Here is a 17,200-nt window from a genome sequence, read left to right on the forward strand (position 1 = left end):
ACCTGAAAAAAATAAATCTTAAATTTACAAATTCGCCGATTCGTACTATCTAACCTAATAGGCTATAGAAACCAGTAATATATACGTTCTGCTTGCGTCTAATATATAAATCATTTACAAAGTTAAATATAAATGATGAAGTTGCGAATATGTTATTAAAATATTCCCTTTGCTTTGATCGAATATTTCTTACATGAATGGATACTACACTTAGTGTCTTTACCCGGACTCCATCGGATTGCCAGTGAGTCGGACGGAGATCATCAGGTAAAAGTCCAGTTTGTTTAACAATTTAAACACCAATAATCATGAAAATCGTGATCACTGCGTGCTTAACACATTTTGGGTGGCCCCTAAATCAGCCTGGGCGTGTTATCTATAATAAGCTGTATTTTTTGCATCATGGCATCCCGTTTTTACACGAATTTGCTTCGACAAATTATTCCGCCTAGATTTCCATATTTGGCTTTCGGTTTGCGTGTTTCCAGACATTTCATCTCATCGAGTCGTCGTAAGTTATGTTTTTCAAATTCCTCGACCCTTTTCATGTGTTAGTCGTAATTTGTTTCGTTGTTTTGCTTCTATATGAACCGACGTGTTAATCATGAATGAAAAAAGGGGGTGTGTCCGAATTTTAGTGTTTATTATTATGATGATGTAGATGTCGCTGTGTCTGTATCGCCGTGGTCAACTTTATGAATGGCACGTCATTGCCACTAATCGTGTGTTCATTTTCATCATTATTGCAATGTTTTGTTCATGAACGGTTCAATTCAGTTAAAAAAAACAATTTATGTCAGTCAATAATAATTATCCGTGACGTATTTAAATGCTACTAGAATATAAAACGAAGATCTGCCGTCTTGATTGTTTGTTTGTTTGAAAGCATGTCTGGGTCATTTGGGTCATTTAAGGTCATATTAATCTCATACTGACATCAAAAAAGAATAGATTAAATTATAATAAAACATTTTGAGAAATAGATTCAGCGGCCACCGTTAAAACAGAGTCGCTCTTTGGATTTGGGTGTACTCGAAAACTACTTGATTAGTTTGTCATTTTGATAGAGACAATGGTGTGAACACCATCCTGAAGGGAAATTAAAGATATGCGAGTAATGATGTTATGAGAAGGAAAAACACTTCTTCGAGACCATTGCAACATGTTCTCAGAAAAGTCTGGTTCAAAATCAAAATCAAATATTTACCCTAAAGTTTATGCTGTGCTCAGAATCTTCATGGAAATGCATGAAATCTCTAATTTTATGATGTAAACAAAATTCGAATATTAATTCTGTATTTATGTATTTACAACAATCTTATAAAGTTCAGCATCGCGCTGATTGGCCAATAATCTTGGAGATGGCGAAAAACAGTCAACCCGTGCAAGTCTGACCTTGCAAATAGACATAGATCATTTGCACACATTCAGAAAACACATTTTACACATTTTTTTTTTGTTTTTGTTTTTTTTATTTTCAATACATTTATTTTAATTTCAATACATACCGGTAAGCACATGTCTATATTATACAAATAATTTCCATTGTTATGTCACTAATTCTACAACTTAACAGGAATTTTTTGCGAACATAGTCTACTGTAGCTGGGGGTCCATAGCTTTTTTTGTGTCAGTCTTTAGTCTTTGTGATAGTATTTTAGTCATTTCTGATAGATTTGGTGTCATCAAATTTGCTATTTTCAAACATTAGGATTTTTATCAACGCAGAAGAGCTATGGTTCTCATAGACTTGTATAACAAAAACAGGCAACGCCAAATGGCATTGCAAATTTGGTACATAAAAGCTTGTGAACAGACATTATAGGTATATGATTGAAATCTGTACATACTGATCAGTATTTAGTTGCAATCTTTGCATATTAATTTTCTGATTTGAATTAATTTGCCTATATTTTGCTGTTCCACAAATAATAAGGACCAACTCGCCTAATTTCAATGAAACTTGGTACACAGATGTGCTGGGAAAATGCACAGATCTGATTAGTTCTTGATTGAAACCATGCATATTAATGACCTAATTTGCATAATAACAAATTTTAGTCTATATTACTTGTTTCTTAAATCTAGAAACACTGATTTCAATGAAACTTGGTACCAGGATATTTTTTGGTTGTAATGTATATATATTAATTTCCCAATTTCTGTATTTACCAATTCTAAGCTTTTTCACTTGTTTCTCCAAGAACCACCACAATTTGGTACATTATTACTCTGAGGTAATTCACCAATGTGGGTCATATAGAGTCTTAAATTTGTAACTAATTTTAAATATTCCATATGTACACTTCATATGCTTTTTATAAATACACAGCACACAGAAGTTCTTTTCTTAGCTTTCGTTGATGCAAAAATGCAGGCTAATAAACTGTTGGCCATAGCTCAAAACTCTTCTCACTAAGTGTGCTAAATTTGCATGTCTGTGTGCATCCATCATTTGATCCAAACTGTCCCCATTTTTGCATGAGGTAAAATCTGAATTAACAGTTTGCATATTCTGTACAATTGTTTTTCAGGTTTTGATTATATTTAACTGTCTGGTGGGGTGAATTTTGCCTCCCCCCCAAAAAAAAACAAAAACAAAACAAAACAAACTCAAATCAAAATTTGTTTAAGGTAGAGATGCAGTTTATTTGTGAATTTCAATCAAAAATAGTTTTTTTCGTTTTTTATATAGTTTTTTATCTAAAGAACATTCTGTGAAAATTTGACCAATGAATTGTTATTGGAACACCGTTAAAATTGCTGTTTATTTTCTGGTTAAAAATAAAAAACACTCACACGTGGCAATGTTTATGTCCAATTGCCTAATTTGCATGAGTAACCAAATAACAGGACCTTTGATTGACAATATGCAAATCGAGATTGTACGGGTCATAGTTCATTCAATTCACGCGCATGTGCAATTATTCTCAAATCAGTTCTCGCTCGCTAGCAAACCAAACATTATATTTCCTCAGTGTTTTTTCCTAATTTTTATCATTACATTATGCGTGGTGTGAAAAGAAAGAGAGGTAGAAGGAAGATTCAGATGATTTCTATGTCGGAAGAGGCAAAAGCTACACTGAAGGCATCAGCCCACCGAACGAAAAACAAAATTGATGTGAGCGTCCAAACATGACTTTCCCTGAAGGCATGAATCCGAGTTTCTGATTGACTGAGAGATTTTATTTTTAAATAATTGTTCTCAAAAAATAAACTGAGCATGTGAAGAATACTTTAACATTGTTTACAGTGATAACTGCTCATTGTCGAAACGAAGCTTACCCATTCACGCTAGTCACAATAAACATCATACTCTTGAATAGGCGTCAATGACTACGGTAAAACTTAGACTCTATTTTAGGCATCAGGAATGATTGAAATATCCGAAAATGACGCCAAAATACACCTTCAAAGTCCCATTTTATTTTTTTTCTAAATCCCATCCCGAATTTACGGCAGAATCTGGTCCCTCAAATAAGGGACACGTGAGCTTTGATTCTAACCGGATATATTGCACTGGGTCGGGGAGATACAAACTTTTGTGTATCTTTTGTCCAATGGATACCTCTACTACGATCATTCGCAAGTTTTGCTAGGTGGTGCGAGACAGCTTTGTTTGTAACCGGACGAACTCCGTTTAAATTCAATGAAGCAAACAACTGACAATGCTAAAATAAATTGCAGAGGTACGCTAAAATTAATTGAAAACAACCAAATAATTTCAATGAAAAATAAATCACAGAGAGAGGTAACTTGATACATTACGGTAACAACTCTTTTGACGCGCTGACCGCTTCTCCGCGTCTGATGTTTTGTTTTCCTTGTCATAATACTTACTGATTGATGATTTTGTTTTGATTTTTGAGTTTTTTAGCCTGCAACTCGGCCACGACCTTTGCTTTTTCCGTGAAAAATGGGGAAGTTTACGTCAATTTGACGGACATTCCATTTTTTTTAAAACTAACGAAGCACACTGTTTAGCACTCCTATTTTTTTCATTTGCCGATTTCTATTCAGAAAAATTCGACCGCTCGCAAATGCACCTTAATTTTGCACTCTTAAAACATGTCAGATTTCCAACACTTAATTATTTATAACCGGTCGAAATTTTAAAACTTTTACGTTAGGAGCTGGAGCTCTCTTCTTACAGGCGACCGTCGCCGGTAGTACAACAGCATGTTTTGTACGTACATCCGTGCACTGATTGTCTGCGACTGTCTTAGAAAATCCCTGAATAAGGCGTTGCCAAAATCGGAAAAATAAAAAAATGCCTCCTTCAAAAACGAACATAATTAAAATATTTCTTTTAACAAATATGTTGCAGTGGGAAAAATGGGATTGGAAAGGATGAACAAAACTTCTGTGCCTCGCGTTTCGATTCTAGGATTACGCGATTATTCATTATTGTGTGTTCGCTTCCTGGAGTTGGTTCTCAATACTACATAAAAATCATCAAGGATAAATAATTTAATATCCCACTTTGTACTCTTCACGGTAAACCATAGGCTCTGAAATACTCGTAGATTTTTTATTGAAAATACATCGAAGAGAAGCCATGATGTTTTGATCGTGATAAAAGGTCACCTTCCTAGGACCGCCCCCTGTTTAATAATTCATGAGATGACGTCATATTTACTGGCCATTGCCACGTGTTTTTACCGACCCCATCAAAACACTGGTATGAATGACGTGTTTCTGATTTATATATTCAAGAGCAGTTGTTCTGGTTCAACGATTTTACATAAAATGTCTATGTCTATACGTCAACTTTCAATTTCAATAGTCAGTATGACAAAGTATGACAAAGCAGTAATTCCCGGTTTAACGCGCAAATATGCAAATTAGCCTTTTTCTCGTCTTCTATTTTTGGTGAATTCTTGGGTTTTAAATTAAAATAGCTGATAGACGCTTTGGCCATTTGCCTCGAAATTTTCACACATTATTGACAAGGTGTTCCCCCTTCAAAATGCGTCTGGACAGTTTATTACGGCGAGTGGAACAAAAATAACAAGTCCGCAATTAACATGGATATATAAATTATGCAAAAATAGAAAAGAGTGAACTTTGAGGTCATGCTGTGCGACTTTGAAAGTCGTTAGAGAGATGAGTGGACGCATTTGAATTAGTAGTATACCAAGGTATCCAGTGATGTAATTTTATCCACAAATGGACTTGAAGTTTTTAAGCTAATTTTTTTTAAACCACTTTTGTCCAAAAAAGCATATTTTTGACCCAAAATCAGAAACGCATTCTGGATATTTAAAATAAAGACAAGTTTTACCAAGTTTGTATAATAAGCTTTCAGAAAATATATAACATGTTGGATATATAATACCATCTTCATTGTCTAATTACTCAATTAAAAAGCAAGCCAAATAAACTGCATCTCTACCTTAAATATCATCGAATTGTTAGAAGGATAAAACCTGACAAATTAAATTAGCCAACCAAACTTGTCATTTAGCATTGTAATTCTGTGTTATTGTATGTCTGAGATGAATTGAAGATTATATGTCGTATTCATCATATATTCAATATTATCCGTTCATTCCATCAGGATATCAAAAATTAAAAAAAAGTGGTGTCACAAGACAATTTTTCAAGATACAAAAGTCCAAAAGGTCATAAAAAATGGTCCAAATTGATATTTTTACACTGGTTTCTGTAGTGACATTACTTCCTCATATCTCAACATTTTGCTTGATGACATGGGATAAAAAGTCATACTGTAAAATACTTTATTTTAGCTGGAATTAATTTTTGCTGAAAAGACATTTTGAATGCTTTGTATGGAATTTATTTTCACTGATTTTTGACAACTTAAATGTAAAATATAGGAAAAAAGGCTGGACTTTATTTTCACTGAATCTTTCATTTAGCGAAAATAGGGAAAATTAATTCCAATCGAAAATAAAGTATGCTACAGTATATTATTATTGACATTAAAAATCGGCATATGATTTAGTGAATTTCTAAGGTAATAATATTAGGTTCTTTCCCATAATGCATTACTTATATACATGTAACATGCTTAGAAGTGTGAAATTTGAATTCAGCTCAAACTGGCTTACAGTAATATTGAGTGAAGCATCAGAGGTTGGTCTCATAACAAAGATGGTTTGATTCACATAATGGACAGCAATGAAATGTCTGTGAAATTGGAGGTCTCTTAAACCCTATACCTATGTTCACATGCCAATCGACATTCTATGTTTACAATCAGCTTTTAATGTTTAATATATTTACCATATTGAATAAAATGAATACAACTAAATCTTGCATCTCCTAAGATCTGTGGGTTTGTGTATTTCACCTTCTTATCATTCTCTTGCAGCATGTTTAATTAAACACCAAATCAGAATGGTGCTACACAAATTCTACCAGGCCATTCAAAATCATAAAAAAAAGTCTTTTTAAATTACTTTATAGCTCAACAGTGTGGTGAACTAATGGCGACTTCAAAGGATCTCTTACGCCCAAAGTCATGTGATACCTTTGTTGCATTGCCGCCGGCAACTGCTGATGGTAATGTTATATTTGGTAAGAACTCTGACAGACCATGTGAGGAAGTCCAGCAAGTAATCCATATACCGGCTACTAGTCACAAAGCAGGATCCAAGTTACAGGTAAAGACAATACTGTAATACCATTAGAAACTCCAAGGAGAGATAATGTGGATTTTTTTAAAAAAATAAGGAAAAATTACAAAAAAATATATTTTAAAAAAAATCCCACACACATTTGATAGAAAAAAGCCAAAATAAATTACAGCAACATTACTGAAAAAAAGTTGTTCTATCCCACCCCCTCCAAAGTTCTAATGGTCAATCCTAGAGTGGGAAGGAGGCTACAATCCAGGAATTTTTTTTCTTTATTTTTCTTGAAATTTCAGACTACAGTATATCTACTAAAAATTATTTTTATTCTGAATTTATACAACTGAAGATATAAATCAATGTTAAATGAACTGTCAAAACTAGGCGAAGTCAAAGAGGCGATAGACAGAGAATAAGATTGGGCAGTCAGGGACTGCTGACGATAATTTATTTCATAAACCGGCCCTTGGTTGGCGTATGCGCAGAAGCCACCATATGAAAAACCCCATATGGAAGGATACATCCCTGTGAGGTAATAAAGTACCTCAAAAAACTATAAACTACAAAGCTCAAAATCTGTAACTACAAACTAAATCTATAACAAACTACAAGCATAAAATAAACAAAAGGGAGGGGTGGGTTGGGGAAACAACGCCTGCCGTGCGTGTCGAGCCAGCTAGCCAATACCCTCTATCTGTAATGCTGCAATATATAGTGCCAAGGTGTTAGCCATGCTAGCTAAGATAATCACATGTTGAGCTTAAAAACAATCAAGCATTGGCGCCGGTAATCTTTTCCTGCTTTGGCATTGGCTTGAAATTGTCTATACCAATAAACAAGCTGGTTGCTATACAGCTGGTAGTGAGGGGAAAGATTACATTGCTTAATCTGCCACTAAAGGTTACGTAACAAAAGATGACACATTTAAAACTGTATTAAACATAAATACATAACAAAATCCAGTGAAATTTTTCTTTTTTATTGCATGCCACTCAAGTGAGATTTTTATCATGTCAATATATATTTTTAGCTTCGCTGTCGACTTTGTCGAGCGGAGCTTATCGTATGAGTGATTGTCCATCGTCGTCCGTGTCAATGTTTTACTTTTTCGACTTCTTCTTGAAAACTACAAGCCTGAATGCTTTGATACTTGGTGTATATGTACCTTGGGTAGACCTCTCTTAGGTTTGTTCATTTTATGTTGATATCTTCAATTCTCTAATTTTGGTGAATATTTTTGTAATTTTTGGTAAAAAGTGATATTTTCGACTTCTTGTTAAAAACCGCAAGTCCAATTGCTTTGGTATTACATATATAGGTACTACATGTGGACCTCTCTCAGATTTGTTCATTTCGTGATGATATCTTCAATTCTTTAATTTTGGTGAATATTTTTGTAATTTTTGGTAAAAAGTGATATTTTCGACGACTTGTTAAAAACTGCAAGTCCGATTGCTTTGATATTACATATATAGGTACTACATGTGGACCTCTCTCAGATTTGTTCATTTTGTGATGATATCTTCAATTCTCCAATTTTGGTGAATATTTTTGTAATTTTTGGTAAAAAGTGATATTTTCGACTTGTTAAAAACCAAAAGTTCAATTGCTTTGATATTACATATATAGATACTACCTTTCTCAGATTTGTTCATTTCGTGATGATATCTTCAATTCTCTAATTTTGGTGAATATTTTTGTCATTTTTGTTAGAAAGTAATATTTTCGACTTCTTGTTAAAAACTGTAAGTCTGATTGCTTTGATCTATACATATTGTTCATTTTCTAATGATGTCTTCAGTTCTTTAATTGAAATGTGCATTGCTAACAGCGGAGCTATCTCAGCCGATAGGCTGCTTGTTTAGCTTTTGCACTAGGATTTCAAGAACATCTAAACATATTTCAGCTACATAATACAGCTAGAAATACAATCAGCACATCTGATTAGTTTGGGCGACGAACTTGTGCATAATGATTACCAAATTTGCATAATAATTAGTACATTTAAACTGCTGCATGGATACCACGCAAAGTTAAACTACCAGTATTTGATTTAGAAATTGAACTGTAAAACAGAAAACTGTATTTATTTTTTCAGTGTACTTATATTGAAATAGAGCAAGTTCCACATACTCACAGTGTTATACTGAGCAGTCCATCCTGGTTATGGGGAGCTGAAATGGGAGCCAATGAATATGGTGTCTGTATTGGTAATGAGGCAGTTTGGACCAAGCTTAATGGACCTAATGATAGAAAAGAACAACTGCTAGGGATGGACTTCGTCAGGTGAGACATTTTTGTTTTTGCTATTTATTAGTCCCCCTTCAGACACAGTCCGAAAATGGGGACTTATGTTTTGACCTCCGTGCTTCCATGCATGTGTCCGGACCTGTATCTTAGAAATGCCTGGACTAATCACAATCAAACTTCACACATACATCATGCATGATGATATACATATGCACATAAATTTGTTTCACGATCTGATTCAAGATGGCCGAATGGTGGCCATTTTTGTTCTAAAAATCATCAAAATCAAGCATTTCTCGCCTGTTTACAGATGGATTTTGTTCAAACTTGGTATATATGTTGGACATTTGTTTTTCAGATAAGTTTAAAAATAACTGACTGGTGGCCATTTTGTTTTAATGAATGTGGTTCGAGTGACATATCTCTGACTTGCTGTGACTGACTATGTTCAAATTTTAAATATTCATTATACATCATGTCATAGATATACAGATATATTGGTTTGACGATCCTATTAAAAATGGCCAAATAGTGGACATTTTTGTGCTAAAAAATCATCAAATATCAAGCATTTATGGATGGATTTTGTTCAAACTTGGTACATACATTCAACATTACGGATTCCTAATGCACGTTATTTTATTTTGTTTTAATTAATGCTGTTCCAGAGCAATATCTCTCAATACTCGTTTGATGATCAGATACAAATGTCAATCATTTAAATGTTAAACAATCATCATAATCATATTCCTGACATGTTTATATTCCAGCTATATTACTATAAACAAAACTATATATCTTAAATTCGATAACTAACAGGGTCTGTGCCATGCATGGTTTGTTTCTTTTATGTTTTTTTTTGAAGAATTTTATAAAAAAAGTAAAGAAAAAATAAAAGTATTCTAATTTAGGTGCCAGATGAGAGTGAAAACACTCTGTTTTTATTGAAAGGGAATGTTTTAACCGATTGCTTTGATACTTGGTATATATGTACCTCACGTGGAACTTTTTCAGAGTTGTTAATTTCATGAAGATATCTTCAGATCTAATTTTTGTGCTATATTTGACTTCTTCTTGAAAACAGCTACCCCAATTGCTTGATATTTTATATGTAGACACCTGAGTGGACATTAGTCAGATTTGTTCATTTTGTGACATTATCTCTAATTTTAAAATTGTAATGAATGCCATTTTTGGTAACATGCTACTTTTGACTTCTTTTTGTAAAAAAAAAAGCTATTTACAACTGTCTAACTATACAGCAGAACTATATCAGCTGACAGGTTGACTGTTTTAAAAAACAAGAAATAGGTAATTTTTGAAAGATCAACTGACGATTGAAAAAGTCAAATAAAACATTGGATTCTGAATAGGCAACTATAAAAAACCTAAATTGTACTCTTATTTAGGTATCAGGAATGATTAAAATTTTACTAAAGTGACACCTAAATTAGAAATCAATTTCTGGTGAAAATTAAGGAGCATAAAAAGATACATGCGTAAAGTATATGCTCTCCCATTTATCATGGTTTTTTTTTTTTTTGCTTTGCTATACAGACTGGGTTTGGAAAGAGGACAAACTGCCAAGGAAGCCATGGATGTGATTACATCACTATTGGAGAAATATGGACAAGGTGGTCAGTGTAATGAAGATAGTGACGGTGATTGGTGCTATCACAACTCTTTTCTCATTGCTGACTGTAAAGAAGCTTGGGTTCTCGAAACTGCTGGACAGTTGTGGGCTGCTGAACATATCACTGGTAAAGATTTTTTCTGTTTTATGTTACCCCAGTTTCATTTTATTTTTGCAAACCGCTGTTTTTAATGCAAGTGTGTGTCAACTTTATTTAACTAGTCCATCAGTTGTGCCTTCATCTTTGGAAAATATACTGTCAGAAATGTATGTTTTTATGCAGTCTAAGCCAGTATCTCTCAAACATTTAATAACCGTAAAGCTGGAATCAGTAATTTAAATTATCTTTATTTATACAAGATAGGAACTAAGTGGATCTTGATAAGACCTTTTTGCTGTGTGGAAACAACTGTCAGAGGAACAGCCTCAGTAGGTTTTTTTTTGCTCCGCCTGTCATCTTCGTTGGTATAGATGATTGTCCATTGTTGTCGTCCCACACCGTGTGACGTGTAAACTTTTTTTCAGACGACCTTTTTTTGAAAACCGTTTGACTGTTATTCCTTGAGTGGATACTTAAATTTGAATGAGGATATCTTCATTTCTGTAATTAATTAATTTTTGGTTAAAAATTGTTTACTTTAATTTCTTTAATACTTTGCATTTTGTTTCAGAGGGAATACGTAATATATCCAATGGCTTGACCATTCGCACTAAGATTGATGCAATGTCTGATGGTTTGAAGGAACATGCTCAGTCTAAAGGTTTCTGGAATGGTGAAGGAGATTTTGATTTTGCTTTAGCCTATTCGTCTGATAGTGACGGAAAAACTGTAGATGACTGTTCTCGATATACTGCAGGCAAGAGACTCTTGTCAGCTAACCTTGGTAAGATGCATCTCTTGTTTCTAATGCTGCATTACTTTTAGACTACCATGGTTTCTGATTCGGTCCTACATCACAATTGATAACGGCTGCTCATAAACATTTCATGGCGAGGTAGTTCCAATAATCCATTTCACTCATTTTCGGCATCCTACACCAAACATTTAGATTGGAAAGATGTATAATAATAAGTTTATTACAAAAATACCACATATTATGAAATCAGACAGTACACAATCGCATTGACCTTACCTTCACTACACAACAGCCAATACTACCTCTGTCTTCATGCATATCCTTACCTTCACTACACAACAGCCAATACTACCTGTCTTCATGCATATCCTTACCTTCACTACACAACAGCCAATACTATCTCTCTGTCTTCATGCATATCCTTACCTTCACTACACAACAGCCAATACTACCTCTGTCTTCATGCATATCCTTACCTTAACTACACAACAGCCAATGCTACCTCTGTCTTCATGCATATCCTTACATTCACTACACAACAGCCAATACTACCTCTGTCTTCATGCATATCCGTACCTTCACTACACAACAGCCAATACTACCTCTCTGTCTTCATGCATATCCTTACCTTCACTACACAACAGCCAATACTACCTCTGTCTTCATGCATATCCGTACCTTCACTACACAACAGCCAATACTACCTCTGTCTTCATGCATATCCTTACCTTCACTACACAACAGCCAATACTACCTCTGTCTTCATGCATATCCGTACCTTCACTACACAACAGCCAATACTACCTCTGTCTTCATGCATATCCTTACCTTCACTACACAACAGCCAATACTACCTCTGTCTTCATGCATATCCTTACCTTCACTACACAACAGCCAATACTACCTCTGTCTTCATGCATATCCTTACCTTCACTACACAACAGCCAATACTACCTCTGTCTTCATGCATATCCTGTGTCATCCTCAAAAAAACATCAAATGTCAAACAAATATTGTGAATAATAAATATGTTTTGGTAAAATCATCTTAGAGTTGTTGTGAGATAATATCCTTTGCAGTTCTAATCCATAAAATGAATTTGTCCAATATGATTTATGAAAATTATACTTCAATTATTAAATATATGTATGGTTTAACCATAATTATATCATAATTACGTATCACCATTTTGTCACATTGACAGGTTCTATCAAAGCCCAGACAATGTTTAATATCCTACGTGACACCGACAGCGGTATTTGTATGGAAGGATCATTCCTGAGTACAGGAAGTCAAGTGTCCATTTTGTCACCGCCTGGTAGTACGAGTCCATGCTGTCATTGGTTCACTGCTACACCTAATCCTAGCCAATCAGTGTTCAAGCCGTTCATCTTCTGTAAAGGTGTCAAGTTCCCCGAGTATACAGTGTCACCAAACTTCGGTGACCAGGATCCCGTGAAAGTGAAACCCCGATTCCAGAAAAAAGTAGACCGTAGGCACGAATTATGGAAGGCGCACGAGTATGCACGAAAACTGCTGGATGAAGGAAAAGCAGAAGGAGATGATCTGTGGAAAACAATGAGGGAACTGGAGGAACAATGCATTGAAGGGGTGGATGAGTTCTTGAAAGGTGGAGAAGTAGATGAAAGTGAAGTTGAAGAATTGTTCCTTGATTGTATTGAAGCTGAAATTAAGTTTTATTATTGATTATATATTATATAGTCTGTAGTCTTTTATGGCTTTATCCTGTTGACAAGAATACAATGCTTTTTAGTTGAAAATAAGTTATAAGTTATAAAAATATGATTTGCCATTCATCCCCTACCTGGTTCATGTCTGATGTGATTGCAGCCTAATTATTAAATACTTAAAACTCAAAATGCGCCATTGACAATTATTTTACAAGTTCTATCACACATATTGCATTTCTTACAGCCATTTCAATAATTCTGCAAACATTTTTTCTATGTAAACATTGACAAACTTATAGTCTTTGTTTCTTCAGGCCTCGCAAAAAAAATGTTCCTGGTAAAATTGTTTTTCAAAAATTGGCCAATGAAGCAATTTTTTTTTTTCCCTAAAATATTTGATTGGGCACACATTTTGCAGGTTTCATCAATTCACCAACAGAGGGTGCTGTTCATTGGCTAAATAATTGAAGAGAAAATAGTTTGACCCAAACTTTTTTGTGGTGGTGTTGGTGAAGGTGCACTCACCTATTTTGCTGTAAAATTGCTCTAGACCTTATCAAAATTGAAGACAATATAGCAACTTTGTCTTGTAAAGATAGAATTTGCAAGTAATGCAAATTGGACGTTTAATTTGTTTACCAGTGCATTGGGAATTGCATTGAAGTATGTTGATATCATCACTGGCCCCATTCCATTAAGCAGTCTGAAGGGGTGAGGGGTGGGGGTTATTTGGGACAACCATGCTTTTCATCATAGTCAACAACACTTTTCAAATTTTGTGATGTGTCCTGTGGCTTTATAAACCTTCAGTTCAAAAATACAATCTATAAAAACATTAAATACTTGATGTGAAAGTTTGAACTTGTGTGCAAGGGGCACAAAATTATTCAAGCTTAGCTACAGTTTGTGTATTGAATTGTTTCTACGTTGTCAATTTAATCATAGACAGTGAAGTACACCTGAGATATACTCTGCTAACAATTTGTGCACCAGTATAGTGGATAAATTCTTCCATATTCAAGCAATTGTGACCTGAATGCATAACCAAAAAAAGTCTGCATTTTCTAGAAAAAGTTGCTATACTGTCTTTGGTATTGTACAACACTAGAAAAAGTTGCTACCGGTACATTGTCTTGGATATTGTATAAAACTGGTAAAAGTTGCTACATTGTTTTTGATAATGTATAAAATAGCTGACAAAGATCACAAGCATGTCAATGTTTATATGCAAACAAATTGTTTGAAGAATGTTTGTGACATGTCATATTTGGTGTAATACGTTAGGATTCTAGTCACAATTTAGTAATGTAATAAGTCTGGTTTTATTCAAAGGAAGACATTGTTTATTGTCTCTTAAAATAATATATATGGTTTATTTTCGATCTTTGAACTCTTAACTCTGACATATCTTTTTTTTAATGGGCCATAAGCTGCATTTATGTCAATAGATTATATCATAAGCCATTCAAGTAAATATGGATGGCAGCATATTTCTGTCCGGTCAAATGACCCATATTTATAATCATATAGCAACTCATTAATATTCCTGTATTCCCTTTGTATATTAAGTGCTGTTTACATGTATCGTACTGCCTCCAGCATATTGCATGAATTAGAAAATATTACTTTCGGGGGATGTAGGGTCACAGGCCTTTAATATGAACAACTTAGAACTTACAATTTTGCTTAGATGCAGAAATTGGAGAATAATTAATCTCTGTGCTTAGAAGAAGTTCCCTGTATTGCAGTGCTAACTATAGTCACTCTCAACCTCAGAACACTGTTCTTCAACAGATGTTCTTGGAAAGAGTTTTGTCATTACAACGAGATATTTGGTCATATTATAGAAATTAAACAGAAGTCGATTGAGTATAGTCTTGTGATGTTGCCAACTTTCTGGGTGCAAGACAATTTTAAGCTGTTTCTATCTCTGAAGTTTCCATACAATCCCGCAAAACTATTACAATTGTGCTGCAATTCATGAATGCAGTAATATTTACAAGGTTTTTACACAGAATTGTTGATTCTCTTGAAATGTATATTTTCGTGAATTTTCCATGAGTTTTTGAGGTTTAAACTAGAGCAAACCACACAATGCTTTTGGTAGTTTTAGCTCAGATAGGCATTTCGTCTCTTTTCTTTGTAACGCTGTTCAATGAAAAAATAAAAGCATTAATGAGTTATTTAGATCAAAAATAAGATTTACAAGAGAAAATAATTAGCTGATCATTAGTTCCCATGGTGATACTGAGTTTTACAGGAGCCTTTCTGTCCTCTTGTTGTATTAGGTAATGAATTCAAGTGTACAGCGCCCTTAGTTGTTTTCAGATTGAATTGTGGGAAAACTAGTGCAAAACAATCTAAGTTTGAGTTGTATTCATATTGTTGCTAGCCTGTTATAGCTTATATATAATTATATATGGTAATGATACTGTAGTTGTTAGTTCTCTGGTTTCTGTCCAACTTATTCATTGACTGTGAAATTTGACCACTACTAATTAATGTGTATATTTAGTAATATAAGACTGGTATCATGTCCTTAATTTGTTTGTGTAAAATATATGTATTATGTGCGTCATGCCGGGACTGCTTTTTATGTTAGATATCAAATTGTACCAAAGAATGTTAATTATTGAGATTGTTGTTTTACTGAAATCTGCATTTTCAGATTTGATAGGTGTTTTGCTTCTATTAATGAATAATTATTTTTTTTTTCGTTATAACCGATAGAGTGAACCCAGATCTGTTGAATGCAGTTTCATCTAAACAAATGTAATTTTTGTAGTATTTGCTGAATTATTCAAAACATAGCATCACACCTTCTACAACCTCTTACAGTTGTGAAGAAAACCACAAGATTTTTGCTTTAAAAAATTAAGTCTATTATTTACAAAATGTACAGTTGTGAGCACAGTCTTGTGATCAACTGCTACATTGTTTATTTGTGACATAGATAAAATTTGTTTTATTTTATTTAATCGTAGGTTTGTATATATTTATTGCAGCTTTATAATATTATGCATTACTGGTATGTGTTTAATTAATCACGATTGTGATGTAAAAATCCCTCCCTCAAAGTGCAATGGTACTTATGATACTGTAATTTCCACTGCTCTCATTTTGCATACTAATTCGTTGATTTAAAGATGGTCATGGTTAAGACATTTTCGAAACAGGAACTTTTTTTGATTGGCCATTTCTAATTCTAAATAAAAAAAACTTTGGTACGAAAACTGGTCTTTGAATTGTGAACCTCATTTGTTTGTGTTTCACACTTTTTAAAAAAGGCCATCAAAGTTTATCGTTATGGGAAATCACTGTTGTTTCTGTGGAAACAAGCTCTGATATCCATGATTTTTATTTGATCTTGATTAATTATTTAATGCAACATTTCAATTCATGAGTTAGCCATTACCATCTTTAAGGAATTTACAAGATTGAAATTTCATGAATTCATCTTAGAATTCTCTAAAATTTGTCCCGTGCGAAATGAAAACAGTTAACAGTCTGCATCAACCTTCCCTCCAAATGTTCAGTACATACTGGGTAATTGCATAGCTTTTTGATGAGATTCAATTGTTGCCACTTTTTTTCTGTGCATATTTGTTGAAGCCATATGCTAGATTGTCAATAAAGCATAAAGTCAAGCAAATGGTACAATTGTGTTTATACTTTTATTCTGCAATTCTTTGAACCGATTTCAATTTTTCACTACTGAACCTGTGACTGAGGATATGTGTATTGCATTGTGGGTGAGAAAAACAACTTTAGCACTACTGTGATGGAACATGTGTGCATTGTATTGTGGGAGAGCAATCCAATTTTTGCACTACTTAGCTTGTTACAGAACATTGTTCGAGAGCAATCCAATTTTTACCTATTGAACCGGTGACTGAGGATTTGTGTATTGCAATGTGGGAGAGAAATCCAATTTTGCACTATTGAGCCGGTGAGGAAGGATATATGCATTGCATTGTGGGAGAGAAATCCAATTTTGCTCTATTGAGTCGGTGATGGAGGATAGGTACGTTGCATTGTGGGAAAAAAATCCAATTTTTGCACTACTGGGTCTGATAATCACTAGTCATATGTGCATTGCATTTAGGGAGAGAAATCAAAGTTTTGAGCCACTTTGAGGATATGTGCATTGCATTGTGGGAGGGAAACTAC

General features: G+C 34.0%; 1 protein-coding gene across 2 annotated transcripts; it reads left to right on the forward strand.

Moving 5' to 3' along the window:
* Positions 1-214: 214 nt before the first annotated feature.
* Positions 215-16,682, forward strand: LOC100373892 (secernin-2-like). Of its 2 annotated transcripts, none has more exons than XM_085501103.1 (6): positions 215-267; positions 6,433-6,629; positions 8,698-8,885; positions 10,407-10,609; positions 11,154-11,366; positions 12,544-16,682. In XM_085501103.1, the coding sequence occupies exons 2-6, from the start codon at positions 6,453-6,455 to the stop codon at positions 13,044-13,046; spliced, it is 1,284 nt and encodes a 427-aa protein (XP_085357229.1). In that variant the 5' UTR covers positions 215-267; positions 6,433-6,452; the 3' UTR covers positions 13,047-16,682. The 2 variants fall into 2 exon arrangements, with proteins under 2 accessions (XP_085357229.1, XP_085357230.1); XM_085501104.1 differs by lacking the exon at positions 215-267 and adding an exon at positions 468-511.
* Positions 16,683-17,200: the final 518 nt, after the last annotated feature.

Source organism: Saccoglossus kowalevskii, chromosome 7, assembly GCF_978046115.1.
Source record: "Saccoglossus kowalevskii chromosome 7, keSacKowa6.1, whole genome shotgun sequence".
NCBI classification, from domain to species: Eukaryota; Metazoa; Hemichordata; class Enteropneusta; family Harrimaniidae; genus Saccoglossus; species Saccoglossus kowalevskii.

Coding starts and splice junctions, on each gene's coding strand:
- LOC100373892 (XM_085501103.1), top strand. CDS start 6,453: ATGGCGACTTCAAAGGATCTCTTACGCCCAAAGTCATGTGATACCTTT. Junction 10,610..11,153: donor GGCTGCTGAACATATCACTG/GTAAAGATTTTT, acceptor ATTTTGTTTCAG/AGGGAATACGTAATATATCC. Junction 11,367..12,543: donor ACTCTTGTCAGCTAACCTTG/GTAAGATGCATC, acceptor TCACATTGACAG/GTTCTATCAAAGCCCAGACA.